Consider the following 16,812-nt stretch of genomic DNA (forward strand, 5'->3'; position numbering starts at 1 on the left):
AGTTTTTCCTCTCCACTGTCGCTACAAGCATGCTTAGTGTGAGGGATTGCCTTTGAGCCAATGATTCGATGCAATCAACTGGTTTTCCTGGTGAACTGTAAAGTGCCTTGAGATGACATGTGTTGTGAATTGGCGCTATAGAAATAAACTGAATTGAAAACTGAATGTTTGATACCTTACCAGCTTATTTTGTTTGAATGACCACCATTGTAGAAAACGATTAATAAAGATGGACCAGCTTAAAGAGCGAGGTGCGTGAGAACGCTGAGACCCTTTTTCCACCTGGATTCCTGCTCTTTTTCGCCCTCATGTCCCTCCATTGTCGCACAAACTTGCCCCCACTTCCTCACCGCCTCTGCCGTATCTAGACCCACCGCTAGTTCCTGATTGTGCTGTTATTTCATGCCACAACGCAAGAGGGACAGACCACGCTTCAATATAGGGCATAAATCAAAAATATCTGCGACAAGCTCACTGAGACACACTGCTGCCGGAGGATAACCAGCCCAAGGTTTTACAAAAATAAGCACACTGAATATATCACTGTGTACTAAATCTACATTTTCCAAGTTTCAATTAATGTCCTTTATATGATGGTGTTCCATTTTCATGTGATATATTCATGGCTGGTGAAATAAGGAGAGTGGAGCTCACCTGTGGATCTTGTAATATGATAGGCTCATTGGGCGCTGAATCCTTGGTCTTGTTCTTTTTATTCTTCCGGTTGGTGTTTGGGGTAGTGGCCACACTTGCTCGCTTCTTACCAAAAGCTGTGGAGAAGGTGGTGGAGGTGGCAGAGATACCAATGGTGGTGGTTGTGGTTGCACTTGGGGGCTCAATGGGGACTTCTTTTTCTAAGAGACAAAAAGGAAACCAGTTCAGATAGGAAAAACAGGACAAACCTCAGTGATTCAGCATTTCTGTGTTAGGCGTCTGATGGGTCAAAGGTTACCCTCAGATGAATCCTCTTTCTGCTCCAGCATCTCAGAAGACTCCTCCTTGGTTTTGTGTCCTTCCTCTTCCTCCTGCTTCCTCTTTTGTTCCTCCTTCTTCTTCTTGCGCTTCTCCTTCCTCCTCTCCCTCTTGGCAGCCAGCGCCTGCTTTTTGCTCTCCTCCCGAGACTGTTGGACACCACAGAGTTACACACGTTTGCTTTGCTGCTGTTCACCGGTCGTCTTCAGAGCACCGAGGCCATGCGTTTACCTTCTCCAAGTCCAACTCCTTCAGGAGAATGCTAGCGTTCTTATTGGCCTCTGCTGCCTGCTGGTCTTTCGCTTTAACGATGGTTTCCATACACTGGTGACACTTCTTCAACAGCTCCTGCAGGAGAAAACACGTGAACTTTCCTAATATTTAATAAAACCCGACCTAAAAAATCAGACTTTGATACGGAAGAGGATTAGGGCCACTGGGGAAAAAAAAAAAAAAAAAGTTTACTGATTTTTGTATGAGATTCTGACTTTAATCTAAGAATTCTGACTTTTTTTTTTTTAATTGTCAGAATTCTGACTTTAATCTCAGAATTCTGAGAAAAAAGTCAGAATTCTGAGATTCGGACTTTAATCTCAGAATTCTGACTTTTTTCCCCATGTTAAACTGAAATAAAATTTTCAGTAGCCCTTATCCTCTTCCGTACTTTGATGCCCAATTCTGACACAACTTAATAACATGTCTAGCGGAGATTAATGGGTTTAAACAAAGACGCCGCTCTTGCTTAATGTTTAATGTCGACCACGCTCATCATTGAACAGTCCATGCAGTAATTATCTAATATGAGGATCATACCCGGTTAAATCCAGGGGGAACCTTTTGTTGGGAGGGCCAGGCAGTGCATCTTTGTGTATAAATTATGTGTAGGTTATACATTTGTTTAAGCTAAAGGTATAAGGGAGGATGCTCTTTTTCCGAGTTTATCATCAAAATAAACTCAGAATTGTCAATAATCCTGGTGATATGTTTACGTAAGGCTCTACGTGCTCGTCCCCATTTTTACTTAGCGGTGTTGAGTTTGACATAGTGGAAAATTTGCAAATCTTCTTTTGGAACGTAAGCTTGTATGAGTGATGCAAACAGCAACTTTTAAACAGAGCGTGCACCAGGAGAAATGGGCTCCTGCGTGCTCTTGCACACGTTCAACAAGCATTCTCTCTTGGGAACGTGTATAAGGATGTGCATGTGCATTTTTTTAATTTATTTTTTTTTCCAAATGGAGAGGGCGGGTCCTTGAAAAATTAGTAAAAACCCTTCACTATACCTTTGAGATAGGGACTATTATCTCCACCACTAAGGTCGATTGGATATGCATCCCAATATTCTATTACCAATACGATATAAACTGCAATGCACTAAACCCACGTCAATACAAATCACTCCTGTTCACGATTCAATGCGACTCAAAAAGGATTTCATGACGATACGATTCATAACATTCGGTGTATGTGATTATTTAATATTTATATTTAGCTCGATTTTAATTGATTAGCTTAATCAATGAGATTTAAATTGAGCAAAGCTATAGATGTAAAAACAAATAATTTCAAATGTATTAATTAGAATTTTATTCTTAATCTTTAGAGAAGATGGATGAAAGACAAGATCAGTGACCAATAAGCAGCCCCTCATCCCTACTCCACAGTTCAGATCATACACCTAAAGTATTTCTCCAAGGTAAATATCAACGCTGGTGGTTTGATTAGGACTCTTGTTCTGCCCAAGGTTAGAAGTTGGAGGTATGTCTTAATAATTTAGTTTGAAAAGAAGAACTTTTACAGTATTAGTTTATCTGTATTTTATTTTGAAGGCGAATCTTGAGGAAGCATTGCATTGTGGGTAGCAGAGGCAGTGATAGTAAGGAAGTGGTGTTAACAGAGAGAAAAAACCTGCCTATTACAGAACAAACTTCGCCTCCTGTGTTGTCAATCTTTTCCAAAACCTCCAAAAGCAATGGCTGTAAGTTCAATCTGTGTTTTGTTTGGCAATACATATTTTCTTATGAGTTTATTTAGAGGTCGTTTTTTGCATATGTTCATTCCAGGAATTAGCCATGTCCCAAAGGTTTTTCTTGTATAGTTGTAACTGCTGGAGTGACTGTTTCTTAGCAACAGCTTGGGTTAATTCTAATTTATGTTTTATAATGCTGGAAGTTTGTTCTGTGCATTTAGAGCTGATGCACATTTATTTTCTGTTTCTGTTTGTAGTTTCACTCAAAGCTTTCATCGACCTTCCCACACAATTGTACAAAATTGTAAGAAGACCGTAATAAAGGAGCAAGACGCTCAGCTTCCTGGCTCATAAAAATTGAGTTCGTGTATGTTAAAGCAGATTAACAGCAAGCCAGTGTATCCGACACGTAGTGATAACAGTATAACTCTGTTCCCTGTGGTGTTGCTACCTTGTCAGCGATGGTGGCAATATATCTCATGCACTCAATGTCTGATGGAAACTGGTTGACCTCCTTCACAAGATACTGCACCACCTTCACATGACCCTAAAGATGTAAAGAAGGAGTTTTAGTGACAAAGGCCAAAGGTTAAAGTGCAGCGGGGGACCAACTAACGTTAAATAGAGTGCTCACCTTGCGGAAGGCGGCCATGAGTGGGGTGATTTTACGGTTGTCTGCAGCATCCACATCAGCGCTTGCGTGCACCAGGAGCTGGACCACATCAAAGTGACCACCGTTCGCTGCCAGCCAGAGGGGAGTGTTCCCTTTCTTGTTTCGTACATCAATATGAGCCCCCCTGGAAGCAGAAATAATAGTTTAATTAAGGACTCCAAATTAAGGATTGAAATTAGCAGCACAATAGAAAAACAGATGTGTTATGAACAAGTACCTGTTAATGAGTAGCTCACAGAACTTGTAGTGACCCTTGTCGGCAGCAATGGTGAGGGCGGTGTCTCGTGAGGAAGGAACAGGAGGAGCGTTGACATCAGCACCTTTATCCAACAGAACTCGGCCCACCTCTGCATAACCCCCTGAGGCTGCCTCCATCAACGGAGTCAGTCCAGTCTGGAGGAACAGGACAGACGAGTTAATGGTTAAATATGCAGAATCCAAAAATAATTAATAAATCCATTTAAAAAAAGATTAACACCCATTGAAAACAAAAAGATGAACCTAAATGCTTCTACCTTAGCTCGGTGCTCTACGTTAGCCTTGCGATCTAGCAGCAGACTGACGACCTCAGCTCGCCCCTGAAAGCAGGCTAAGGTCAGAGCAGTGTTTCTGTTGGTCTCGATCTGGGCGTTGATGTCTGAGCCCATATCTAACAGGAGCTTCACTGCTGGCACGTGACCGTTCATAGCCGCCAGCATCAGAGGAGAGATTCCCAGCTTACTGCCAGTCCTGAAGAAAAAGCAAATATTCATATTCAAAGAAATGATAAAACATAAGGAGAAACAGGACACCATTAGCATTTCAGAGTCCAAACAAATTATCCAAGTAAACATCTTGGTATTAAAGCCGTTTTCAAAATGTTCAGTGGTGTTTTAGGTTGAATGTGACCATTTCAATCTTAATAACATTTCAAAGAGTGGTCAGTATTTAAACCTGGGCCCTCTAACAATAAAGCTGCAAGGAAAGAGATACCAGGATAAACTTTTCAAGAAAAGAATTGATTGGAATCTGTTCTGTTGCACCAATTATCCAGTAATTATTCACATTTTTAACAATGGATTCCTACATTTGATGTTAAAATCCACTGACTGAAGAAGTCGCCAGAGGGTCCAAGCAACAGTAGACCCTTTTTCACTGAAAGATTTAAGCTAAAATCAACAGGATTTTCAATAGCCAGGTTTTGGGAATCCAGTGTTATTCGTCAGCGTGCCTTCCCTTCCCACTGCCCTGCACATTCAGCGTGAGAGAAACTGCAATACAACTTCTATCCAGCAGGTGGGGGTATTAAGAACACAAAACTGTTTCTCCCTTTACCTCTAGTGCAAAACACTAAGCTTGAGAAGCTTATCAGACATAAAAAAAGAAAACGTATGACTTTTATATTATAGTTTCAAGATTTGATAATTAATAACTCGTTTAAATAGACAAAATATAATTTTAAGTTAATAAAAATTCACATAATCCATTAAGGGATTCAGGCTTTCATTCATCCAGACTAGAAGTGGTCTAATGTGAACTTTTCTGATTCTCCTCTTAGAACAACCTGAATCGGTAGGAACTGGAACAGAAACTAATCCTTCATATTCAAACGATTCCCAACCTTCAGGGCAGGTATGGATCAAATCTTTACAGGACAGGAAGTCCAAATAACTTTTCATACTCCCTTTTTTTCCCCTGATACCCTGAAAACGCTGCCTTTGATTCCCCAAGTCCCATTTAGTAAAAACAAACAGTGGCTTCTTAGCTCAGCTGAATAAGAAGCTAAAAAAATAAAAACAAAAAGGTCTATATAAATCGTTTTGCTGCTCACCTGGAGTTTATCTCAGCACCAGCATTCAGGAGTATCTTGATGATATTGACATAACCCCCTGAAGCAGCCAAGCTAAGAGGCGTGTAGTCTGAAACGTTGCGGTGCTCCTTATTGGCTCCCCGCAGCAGCAGCAACTCAACAACCTGTCGGATTAAAAGATATTAATAAACAAAAAGAAAGCAGTTACAGATCATAGTTATTAGGGAAAAAAAAGTTGAAAAATAAAGTCTGTATGTTGTGTGTTACCTCCTGTCGGCCTCCTGAACATGCTAAGGAGAGGGGCGTGTCTTTGGTTCTCTCTGACTGAGCCTCGATGTCTCCACCTTTGTCTAGGAGCACCTCCACCACTCCTACATGACCAGCAGTGGCAGCGAGGATCAAAGGGGTGAAACCTGTGGAGCGTAGAACCACTGAGTTACTCCTAATTTTTCCAATCTCACCCCCCTCCATATTTTTGCTCCTCTCTGATACCTTTTTTGTCCCGGTGCTCAATGTTGGCTCCCCGTGCAATCAGGACCGACACGAGCTCCTCGTGTCCTCCTGCACATGCTAGCGTCAGGGCTGTATCGTGGTTGCTCTCCGTCTGTGAGGAACCAGCAAACATTTCTCCTCAGATCTAGATATGTTTTATTTATAAAACAGCCTCACATAACAATAGCTTTAAGACTTACGTGTGCATCGATGTCGACCGACGGGTAGAGGGGTAAGACGGAGGGGGGAGAGGCGATGTTTGGGTTGGTCTGCGTGGGCGGCTGGGACAAGGGTGTGGGTGAGGTTGTAGTGGGTAACATGGGCACGCGGTTTCCCCCAGCTGCAACACAGAGGGGACAGAAAGAACATCCGGAAGTGTTTTAGAAAGAGTTAAACAAAAAAAAAAAAAAAAAAAAGAAGCTTTAAAAGAACATCCTCACCTTCCATGATATCATTCAGTGTGTCTGTGAGCGTCTGTGCAGGTGTCGCCACCATGAGCCCATCTGGAGCCGGCTGGGGTATCATTCCAGGGCCTAAAGCAGCCAGCTGGGGGCCCTGACCTTGTTGCTGCCCCAACATCTGCTGCCCCACCAGCACCCTCTCCAGCTCTGGGCTCGTGCTTCCAGGGTAGTCTGCAGGGTTGTAGTCCGGCAGGGGTTGGATAGGAGCGAAGGCGGGCTGAAGAGGAGGAGGGGGCGGCTGAGGTTGGCTCTGAGGCGAAGGAGGAAGAGGAGGCTGCTGAGGCCCGTCCCTGTAGAGGATTGTGCCCACCTGAGGAAGCTTGGGGTACTCGTCCTCTTCTCCGTCCGCGTCGTCTTCTGAGCCCTCATCTTCGTCATCGTAATCCTCATCCTAAATATACACACAGAGTATTTGGAGTCTTTTACGGCTGTAGGAATGTTTCTAAGGGCACTAACCCCTTCACTTCTACCCACCGGACTTAGGTGGACACAAATGGACTCATTTTGCTGTAATATCATGTTTTATTCCCATAAAATAAAACCACGTCATAATAAAATAACAAAGCTCCTTTTTTCCCCCATTAAAAAAAGTAAAAACATGAGGATAAAAACAGATTTCTCATGTGAGTAATGACGCATGTCCACCATTTTGGACTGCCTACTTTATGTGGGCTTATTCACCAATCGGTTTGCTCCCAAATTAGTTCCATTCTCAGTTTGCAGAATTCCCTCATATAAGAAATACCCTCCCCAGGGGCATGTGTGTCTATAGTCTTTGTGTAGCTGGACCAGCTAACTTAAAGACCAATCAAACTTTTGACATGTTTTGTCAGCAAATAAGCTTTTCAATTAAGAAAATGTTGGTGCTAGCTGAAGATATAAGTCTTTATGTACATAAGGAGTGAGGAGAAATAATGGGATACTCAGAGAAAATACATAGTCAAAATTCTGAAAGCTGAAAATTACAAATATTTTAAATAAAGTGCTTGAATGAAAATGTGAGTAAATTTATGTATAGAAATGTGTTTTTTTTAATGATCAAATCATTCATAAAATGGAAATAATCCAGTTTGGTTCTGTTGGTTCTAATTTGGATTACTTGTTCCAAATTGACCTTTTGCATAGAAAAGGGCAACATATTCACAATGCTTGGGATCAGAGATCAGAAATTTACAAGTTTAGTTAGCTGAAGGTGTCAACAATGAATTATATCCAAAATATAGAATATCAAAAAGGGCTTTTTTTTATTTGAATGCTTTCAAATGGGATGCATCACAAGTATATGGGATTTATACTATTATTTTATTGACCAAAGGAATTTGGGTATGAACAATCTATAGAAATGTGGGTGGTATATTGTTAAGGGGAGGGGTCAGAGAGATGCAGCGAGAAAAACAGCTGGTCATGAATTTATAAAGCCAATCAGTGACCAAGTGAACTAACTAGGCTGTGCTGACTAGGGGCGAGTATTGGCGTGGGTGTTGTGATATGATACAGGTCACAATTCTTGGGTCACGATACGATATTATCGTGATATTTCAACATCCCTATATATTACGATATTTTTCCGACCTATGAAAATTACATGCATGGATGAAACAGCCAGTGCTGTGTATGTTCTCATCAGGAGATATTGATAATTTATTATTTTGGTGTCCATGCTGTTTGAAGTCAGTCAGTGCCCGTTTTCCACTGGTACTACAGGTATGGCACTGCGCTCTACAGCAAAAGGGCTCCATGGTGATATGTATATATATATATATATATATATATATATACACACATACACCAGACAGAGGTAGCCATCTTCCCTCATTGTTTAAGTTAATTTTTTTGTTTTTAAAATCGATACAAGGACCTGAAAAATCGACATATCAGGCAGCCGCAAAAACCTTTTTTTCCCCCCACACACTTACAGCTGATCAGAACACACTTTGAATGAAGGGATCAAAGTGAGCGTCTGTGAGCTGGTTAAAATGAAGTCGAAGGAAGATGTAAGGGAACCATTATGTGCATTTACAGAAATGCCTGCGGTTAATTCAGGATCTGAGAAACAAAGACTTTCAGCAGATAACAGGACGGCTGAGCTTCTTTGTTATGCTCTACTTTTAAGCATATAGCCATTTTGACATTTCAGAATTAATGTTCGGGGTCTACGTTGTGTGGGATAAACACAGAGAGAAAGTAATGTTCTTTGCTTTGTTTTTTTTATGTCCACCACATAATCACTGCTCGCTCAAACACCAACTTTGCTTCTCATTAAAAGAATACTTACTAAAAAGGTTAAAATAAGCCCAGAGAAAAACATTTAGAAAATAGGCAGAGTGAGGGAGGATTTTACCTCTTCCCCCTCGTCCCCTGGCGACTGCTCCTGCTCCCCCTCTGTGCTAGCGTCTTCGTATATTTTAGCGGCGCTGGGTAGGGGACCACCCGGTGGGGAAGGAAGCTGTCCCGGCGCGGTAGCTGTACTCCCAGGCCCTGGACCCGGACCCTGACTTTGCCCCGCCTCCAGATCTTCCTTTAAGCCCTTTGCCTCCATGTACTCTTTGGTGAACTGTTGCTGGGTTTTTAGCTGCAGCTGGCGCTCCACCTTCTGAAGCTCCTTCAAGATTTTCTTCTTCTTCTGTACCTAAGAACACCATAAAAACCTCTTTATTTGCCCATTTCATATCTTTTAACGAGGATTAGCACTCAGGAAGTGGCAGATGGAATATACCTGTTCTTCTCTGCTTTTCTTCAGCTCCTCAATCTTGTCTTTGGTGAGTGGCTCCCCCTGAATGAGCTCCAGCGACTGTAGCTGAGCCTTCTCAATGGCGCTTATTCTCTGACCCAGTTCGTTCAGCTTTCCCTCCGTCTCCTCCACTATGCACTCCAACGGCGGACACAAGTGGAAGGGCGGCAAAGGTTCTGCTTCAGGCCCACGGCCGACCGTGCTGGGGACACCTGGCTGAATGGCTGCTGGTCTCTGTTTGGACACGGCTGATTAAAAAAAAAAGATTAGTTAAAAAGATGATCAAGCATGGCTCAAAAAAACCCTGGGATGCCTGTGTTGTATTTTGAGGCAAAATTTTCAAGACAAAAAGTGTTTTTTTAGTTTATTCATTGTGCAGCATTGAGGGTTTAGCATCATACATTCTTAACTGTAGACTTCCACTCATAACTGCATTAATATATCGGATCATGTCATTAGATATTTAGTAGATTTGAACTGTTTTATTAATATCACAGCAACATAAACATTAATTTTTCAAAATTATGTTTAAAAAAAAAAAAAAAAAAAAAAAAGATTGAACTCTTGTGATCTTAAAATCTTGAAATGAATTTGTTAATGCGTACAATATCTTCATGAAGCCTTCAGAGGAATAAAATGAAAAGATCCATTTCAGACCAGTGAATTGACAACATGACCATGGTGTCAAGAGGCGAACGGTGAAGGATTAAACAAGTTCACCACTGCTTAGCTTAGAGTGATGATCATTCTATTAAAAAAATAAAAATCTAAAAGCAACACTAACAGTTAGCCTCTAGGGAAGAAAGATGTTTAATCTCAAGGTTTTGCACCCCTGATTGCCTGCAGATGTAGAAGTCATGGTGTTATTTGTAAAGACAATACAGTTATCTGTGGATTAAATCCTACATCAGAGAACCAGAAACTACATCTGATCAGATGTCATTCCATTTCCAAAATTCCAAAATTTTTGGAATAAATTTTTATTCCAAAAAAAAAAATAAATAAAAAAAAAATAAATAAATAAAATAAATAAATAAAATAAAAAATGAAAAAACTAAATAAAAATAAAAAAAATAAAAAAATAAAATAAAAAATAAAAAGATGTCATTCCAATTTGTTATCCAACAATGACCTATGATATGTGTTGTTAGCACCTGTTATCATTTTTATTTTGTTTAATTGTTGTTCTTGTATGTTTAAAACAATAAAACGATTTGAATAAAAAATCTAACAACGACCTGTGGCTTAGTTAGCTGTGTTTAAGGTTAGCTCAGACTGCCGTAAAGTGTCGCTCTGGTTCACATGACGGATCCGACCCTCTCATGTTAAATTGTTTTTAAAGCACAGAGCATCGTTACGCACCAAGTACTGAATCCTGACCTGACTTTTTTTTTTTTTTTATATCTCACATTAAGCTAATATTTCATTCAGAAATTATATTATGTTGCTTTAAAAAAAGAAAAGAAAAGAAAAACAGCTTCAAATCAACACAATCACAGCAGGTAGGGCCATTCAATGGTATATAAAAACCACTCTTTAAAAAAAAAAAAAAAAAAAAACAAATTTTATGCTTGGATTAAAGCCTCTTTTACCTTTGTTGGAGACGGGTGGGGATGTAGCGATGTTTGATGGGGCTCTGTCGGGCTCTTGGGGGGGCACTACCATACCGAGAGCTTGGAATGGAACACGAGGAACCTGATAAGACAGTATTATGTTAGACATGGGTAGGAAAGCGTGGCTTTATATGGGAAGAGGCAAACAATATTAAAAGAAAAAAAAAGGGATAAATGTGATATGAACCTGAGAAGCATCTTGTGATGGGGGGGTGAGCTGGGAAAGGTCAGGGGCCGGGACAGATAGAATGTTGTTGGGGTAGTCCAACAGGTAGGACACGACGTTAGTGTGGCCACCTTTAGCAGCTTCTATCAACATGGTGGAACCATCCTACAAAGACAGAGAATCACATGGTTTTCATTATGAGTCGCAACCGGATGCAGAAAGAGGCGACGCTGGTCTTTGTTAAGAATGGCAGCATTACTTTGAGTCTGTGTGTGGGATCTGCTCCGTGCGCCAACAGCAACTCCACCACCGCCAGATGCCCTCCAGCACAGGCCAGGGACACCACGGTGTGATCATTGTTGGCAGTAGCTCTGTTCACATTAGCACCTGAACAGGAGAAACACGCATCCCCATGATTCATTTACACCATTAAAAAGCCAACCATCTAATAAAGAGAACATGAATCTATATACTGCTATAAATGCAGTAACTTCATGTTGCATACAGCACATGATACAGGAATAGATTTAACTAGTAATGTAGGATTACATTTTGAGGTCTACATCTTAGACTTTCAAAAAGATATTAGAAGAAATGATCTCATACAACAACATTGGTAAATATGAACAGCAGATTAAAGACACACCTTTGCTGATAAGAAACTGCACTGTGCACAGATGTCCTGCCCTTGCAGCCTTCATCAGAGGCGTCCGCCCCCCTTCAGACTCATGTTCCTAAATATCAGAAAAATCAGGTTTTAACAATGAGTGTTTGTTTTTTTCTTTTCATAATCCAAGTTCATTTCAGCATTTTTTACAACATTTACCCACTAAGACTTATTAGGGATGATGTGAGCATACCAGATTGGCTCCAGCCTGAAGCAACACATCTGCCACATCAGTGTGTCCGTTCTCACACGCATACGTCAAAGCTGTGTCACCTGTTGCCGTGGTGGCATGAACATTTGCTCCTGAAAGGCGGAAAAGAAGGCGTGACATTTGCATTAAAGAAGATTAAAGCTTGGGATTCTGAATTTCATGACATGTGTGCTAAATATTTTGGTAGCTCACCTGCAGCCAGCAGGTATTTCACCAGTTCCAGATGGCCCTCCTGCGCAGCCTCCATCAGAGGAGTGGAGCAGCCCAGCTCGATGTCGGCTCCTGCTTTGATAAGGAAGTCGGCCACCTCCAGGAAACCTCCGCAGCATGCTAGAGTCAATGCCGTTTCCTGGGTCTCCTCTGTCTGCGCGTTGATGTTAGCACCTGGAAAACAAATGAAGAGCAATGATAAAAGGACACACCTACCCCATCAACGTTTTCCTTATTTAGGAAACTTCATTAATAATCTTTTTTGACATAATTAGGAATCAGATAAACAATAAGTCACAAACTGAATGATGAAACTTCTTTAATAAAAGTCCTACCTTGAGCCAGAAGCAATGCTACCATCTCCTCATGGCCTTCTCTTGCTGCCTCCATCAGAGGAGTGTAGCCCTCATCATTAACCTGGACACAAGCAGAAGACCAACATCAAGAGGCTTCCGTCCACAGATTAAAGACTCAGACATCTTTAAATATTTCATTTTCAAAGTTATACTTTCTTATTATAAAATAGGTTGAGGAATTATGTTTAATCCCATTATAAAAGATTAAGTTCATTTCAACTATTGATATTGTTGGTAGGTCCTTTAGAAAATAAAGTTTCACAACTTCACCTTTTGAAGTTTTTCAGTGTAAAGATGAAAAATGTGTCTCTAAGTACCTCCTCCAAATTGGCGCCTCTCTCTATGAGCAGCGCTGCGAGCTCAACGTGTCCTCCACAAGCAGCCAAGGTGAGAGGTGACTCAAATGAGTCAGCTGGCATGTTGACCTGTGCGCCGCTGTCCAACAGCAGCCGCGCCACCTCCACATGGCCGTCCTGGGACAGCGAGACACAGAGAATGTAGAGATAAGCACCTGAATAAATACATACAAACATTCTGCAAAAGGAGCTGAATTGGTCCGACATCCCTGGATAGAAAAACACTCGAAGGTATGATTAGATAACCTGGAGTCCCATTTCTGTGCAAGCTTTTTTCATTGTAATCAATAGAACTGCTAAAGCAACAAAACTGGGGAATCAGTAACAATATTTCTATAATAATTGGTTATTCTTGATTTTGTTTTTAAAATCTCTTAAAAAAAAGTTTAAACTTTCACCAAGTAGGAAACATTTTTTTAAACGATCTTTTGAGTTAATTTAATGATTAGTTGATTTTTTTTTTAGTTACAACTTTTTTTTTTTTTATAAAAACTATTTTTCAAACATAATAGCCAATAATAATAACAGCAAATAGCTGGTTTGTAAATATTGACTTCTGGTTATGATGCCAAAGTCAAAACAACTCCAACTCAGAAAACACGTACTGCTGAGCTCCTCCTTGCACAACAGTGGACTGATGGGAGGGGCTTATGTCCTGCTCTTACATGTTGGTCAGGCTTACAATGATCACCACTGGCTCTATATTTAGCAACTGATCAGAATCACTCAATTCTTATTTTTTCCCCCAAAAGTGACTACTGATGATTCTAGTGGCTTTTTTGTGTATTTGAGACTTGGTGAGAAGTTTGGTGACCATCAATCCCTCCTAGTTTCAAAGGATAGAGAGGCGATGGTTAGTCAGCATTGCTGTGCAGCAGCTTGGAGGGAACATGGTGACTTTTGAGGAAAGCTTTAAATTATTCCACCCTTGATTACATAGCAAGATGAAAATATAATCTTCAAGGTTTTTTTGTTTTTCTCCGACACTGTCGAACCAAGATTTTCTCTGTAACTCATTCACACTTAGCCTCTCACCTTATCCACTCTGGGTTACTATCCTGCCATCCTATGGTTCAATTCGATAATATATCAAATATACATATATGTAGTGTTGGCTCTGGTAAAATATAAATATATATTTAAAACAAATTTTTATACTTCTCTCTCCTTTGATTATACAAATTTTTTTGTATTTTAGTCAATGTATGAGTTATTTATTTGCACTTTTATCAATTTCGAATAGAATAGAAAATCTATTTATTGTCCGACAAAAGGGAAATTCTGGTGCTTTCATGTGTCCATACATCAATTTTTTTGTTTGATAGTATCAATAAGGGTACCAATAAAATATCGGATAAATAAGGGGTATTGTTTAGAGTATGAGTATCGATAAATCCTCAATGATACCCATCACTAAGAATAGTTGAGTGTATATGTGCCGCTTACAGCATGACAGGAGACTAACTTGTAGTCATCTTAAACAATTTATTCAGCCTGTGTTTACTTTCAGATTCAATTCTACCAACACTTAAAACCACTTAAATGCAGCTGGAAGAAGGAATAAATGAAAAAAAAAAAAAAAGACAAGTTGAAGATTCACACATTTTTGGGCCTGGAACTGGATGAATGGCATCCATATAAGGAAGGAGAAAAAAAAAGTAAAATGATCTTTAAGATATTAGAATAAAACTGAGTGCATCACATCTGGTGTCATAAAGGGGTTTCCTCTGAGATGTGGGTCAGATGCTCACCATGCAAGCCTCCATAAGCGCTGTGTGCATCTCATCTGTTTTATGCTCCTGGTCTGCTCCGGCCTCCAGCAGAAAGCGAACCATATCCAGGTGACCTGGAGGACAAACACAATGAAGCAGCATCCCAGTTTTAACAACAAAAACCCAACAATCAGTGACTTTTGGAACACAGAGACATCATATTTAGGTTTAGACCTTTATAGCAGGCGAGTGTGAGCGCGCTCTCCTTAAACTCATTGGAGTGTGTGTTGATGCCGGCGCCGTACTCCAGGAGAACCCGGGCCACCTCCACGTGCCCCGCGCTGGCTGCCTCCATGAGGGGCGTGTGTCCGTTCTCATTGTGGTCCTCGATGTTTGCACCTTCTTTAAGCAGCACCTTCACCGCATCCACGAAGCCGCCCGCGCACGCGTATGTCAAAGCTGTGTTGCCTGGGAGACGAGAGCCGGGTCACTCCTGGACAGAGCAGATAATCCAACCAAAAATATGTCTGTTTAGGATTATTTTACCTGTAGATGACTGTGCGTTCACATCTGCCCCGTGGACCAAAAGCAGTTTCACGATGTCCACGTAACCTCCGCTGGCGGCAGCCATTAATGGGGTTATGTCCCCTTTGATGCCCCGGTCCTCCACATTGGCATGCATTGCCAACAAAACCTGTCGATGAAATGTGAAACAATCAGGTGGAGAAAAACATAAAATAAAATTTGTAAAATAGGATGAATCCGTTTCATACCTGTGCAAGTTCGTAGTAGCCAGCTGAGCAGGCGAGGCACAGGAGGCTTTCCCCCTCTTCTGTGTGTTCATTGACGCTTCGTCCCTCGTCCAACAATTTGCGCACAGCATTGACGTCCCCGTCCGAACACGCTTCCGCTAAACTACGGCTGAAAATAACCAGACTGCTACAATTACTGCCACGGTGACAGGTGGACACACACGCACGCCTCATGTACACACCGCCACTTCACAGTAAAGCACATCACACACGCGGAGAGGTTTCAAAACTAGAGTGACGTCGAAAGGACGGGTGAGATACATACTTGTCGGCTTGGCCGGCGTTGAGTGTGTTTTCAGCTCTCATTCGGGTCAGGGCGGCGGCTGCCTCGTCCAGCGCGCAGCTCACGGACGATGTTAGTCGACGTAGAACCTCGGGGTCTGCAAAAGCTTTACCATCGGCAGTGGAGAGTTTACCGATGCCTGCCGAACACCAAGAAGGCAGAGGTGCATAGGGCAATGCAAACCACAGTGGGGGCAGAACCACACCAGACCAGATGAAGAAGCAAGTCCAGTTCAGCCAATCCAATCCAGGGTTAGTAGCAGCATACACAAATCAGATGGGGGGGGAGGGGAGATAAAACCCACACACAGAAAACATACAAAAGCATGTTAATTTGGCTCAAAATATCCTGTCACTACTTTCAATGCAGCATAATATACAAATATTTCCCAACCCAATAATATTGAAGTAAAAACAATTATCATTTAGAAACAATAGTATCATTAGCTCTTATATGTCCCAAAAACTACAAGGAATGCAGTGAAGGAAGAAAATGTTTTGTGTTTTTTTTGTCCTTAAAAACTCATCAGCAAATGGTTAAAGTGGTTAATGGTTAAAGAAGGAAAAACATAATTTATGAATATTGGAAGCTTAAGAGGAAGACGGAGAGAATGAGAAACTGAAGAGAGTTTAAAAGTAATGAACATATTAAGACATCAAAATTACCATGAGACAAAAATGTGTTTGTGACTAAGTTTGTTATAAAAGGAATAGAAACCCCAAAAGAGGGAGGGAAAAAAAAGACAAGCAAAAAGACAACACAGCAAAACACTAAATTGATGACTCAAACAGCTAGGTTGAGTGACAACAACACATCTTGGTGTTTAGGCAAAGCAGACATGTTCAACACTGAAAATAAAAATACATGTATTTTCATAAAAAGCATCTATAGAGTGAGGACGGTGTGAGCCTTTGGTCCTGGAGGTTCATAACATCTCATAAATCTCAGTTATTCCAATGAAAGTGGGTGTGATATGCATAACACAAAGAAGTGCTTGGACAGCAACAAATGCCAGCTAATGAATAATAATGCATTCAGTTTATGACACTTGTTTGATGCATCATAAATATCATTTTTTTCTTCAAAGAGGAGGTAGAAAGAAAACAGTTGTTTTAATACCGAAACAACGGCCATCTATCAAAACGACTTTTCAATAAGACCTTGTTGTTGCTGTGAAAATCGTACATTAACTCTCTCTCATGAGCTGCGCAATTTTCTCCTCATATACCATTTCTGACCCATTGCTTAAATACATTAGCATATTTATATAATTTGTTTATTTATAGCAGCCCATCTAGTTAAAGCACAAAAACTTCAGCCGCCTGTCCTTTTGGATATCT

General features: G+C 40.8%; 1 protein-coding gene across 12 annotated transcripts in view; it reads right to left on the reverse strand.

The window, feature by feature from the left end:
• The window catches only part of LOC107086243 (ankyrin repeat and KH domain-containing protein 1-like), a 42,730-nt gene that overhangs the window by 9,983 nt on the left and 15,935 nt on the right, over positions 1–16,812 (reverse strand). For 4 of the 12 annotated variants that reach the window (XM_015377128.1, XM_015377075.1, XM_015377070.1 and 1 more), the window contains exons 3-29: positions 15,455–15,611; positions 15,151–15,313; positions 14,924–15,071; positions 14,612–14,845; positions 14,417–14,511; positions 12,627–12,788; positions 12,289–12,370; positions 11,936–12,127; positions 11,726–11,835; positions 11,512–11,599; positions 11,125–11,252; positions 10,887–11,030; positions 10,679–10,781; positions 9,072–9,334; positions 8,697–8,984; positions 6,335–6,746; positions 6,095–6,234; positions 5,895–6,006; positions 5,670–5,815; positions 5,424–5,566; positions 4,129–4,342; positions 3,831–4,006; positions 3,575–3,737; positions 3,392–3,487; positions 1,204–1,320; positions 953–1,121; positions 655–854 (exon numbers count right to left, since the gene is read on the reverse strand). In XM_015377128.1, coding sequence (XP_015232614.1) covers positions 655–854; positions 953–1,121; positions 1,204–1,320; positions 3,392–3,487; positions 3,575–3,737; positions 3,831–4,006; positions 4,129–4,342; positions 5,424–5,566; positions 5,670–5,815; positions 5,895–6,006; positions 6,095–6,234; positions 6,335–6,746; positions 8,697–8,984; positions 9,072–9,334; positions 10,679–10,781; positions 10,887–11,030; positions 11,125–11,252; positions 11,512–11,599; positions 11,726–11,835; positions 11,936–12,127; positions 12,289–12,370; positions 12,627–12,788; positions 14,417–14,511; positions 14,612–14,845; positions 14,924–15,071; positions 15,151–15,313; positions 15,455–15,611 — 4,445 coding nt within the window. The remainder of the gene's footprint in view (positions 1–654; positions 855–952; positions 1,122–1,203; positions 1,321–3,391; positions 3,488–3,574; positions 3,738–3,830; positions 4,007–4,128; positions 4,343–5,423; positions 5,567–5,669; positions 5,816–5,894; positions 6,007–6,094; positions 6,235–6,334; positions 6,747–8,696; positions 8,985–9,071; positions 9,335–10,678; positions 10,782–10,886; positions 11,031–11,124; positions 11,253–11,511; positions 11,600–11,725; positions 11,836–11,935; positions 12,128–12,288; positions 12,371–12,626; positions 12,789–14,416; positions 14,512–14,611; positions 14,846–14,923; positions 15,072–15,150; positions 15,314–15,454; positions 15,612–16,812) is intronic. The other 8 variants (XM_015377136.1, XM_015377099.1, XM_015377146.1 and 5 more) reach the window with 6 other exon arrangements.

The sequence above is a fragment of the Cyprinodon variegatus genome, unplaced genomic scaffold, assembly GCF_000732505.1.
Source record: "Cyprinodon variegatus isolate N-32 unplaced genomic scaffold, C_variegatus-1.0 Scaffold8, whole genome shotgun sequence".
NCBI lineage: Eukaryota > Metazoa > Chordata > Actinopteri > Cyprinodontiformes > Cyprinodontidae > Cyprinodon > Cyprinodon variegatus.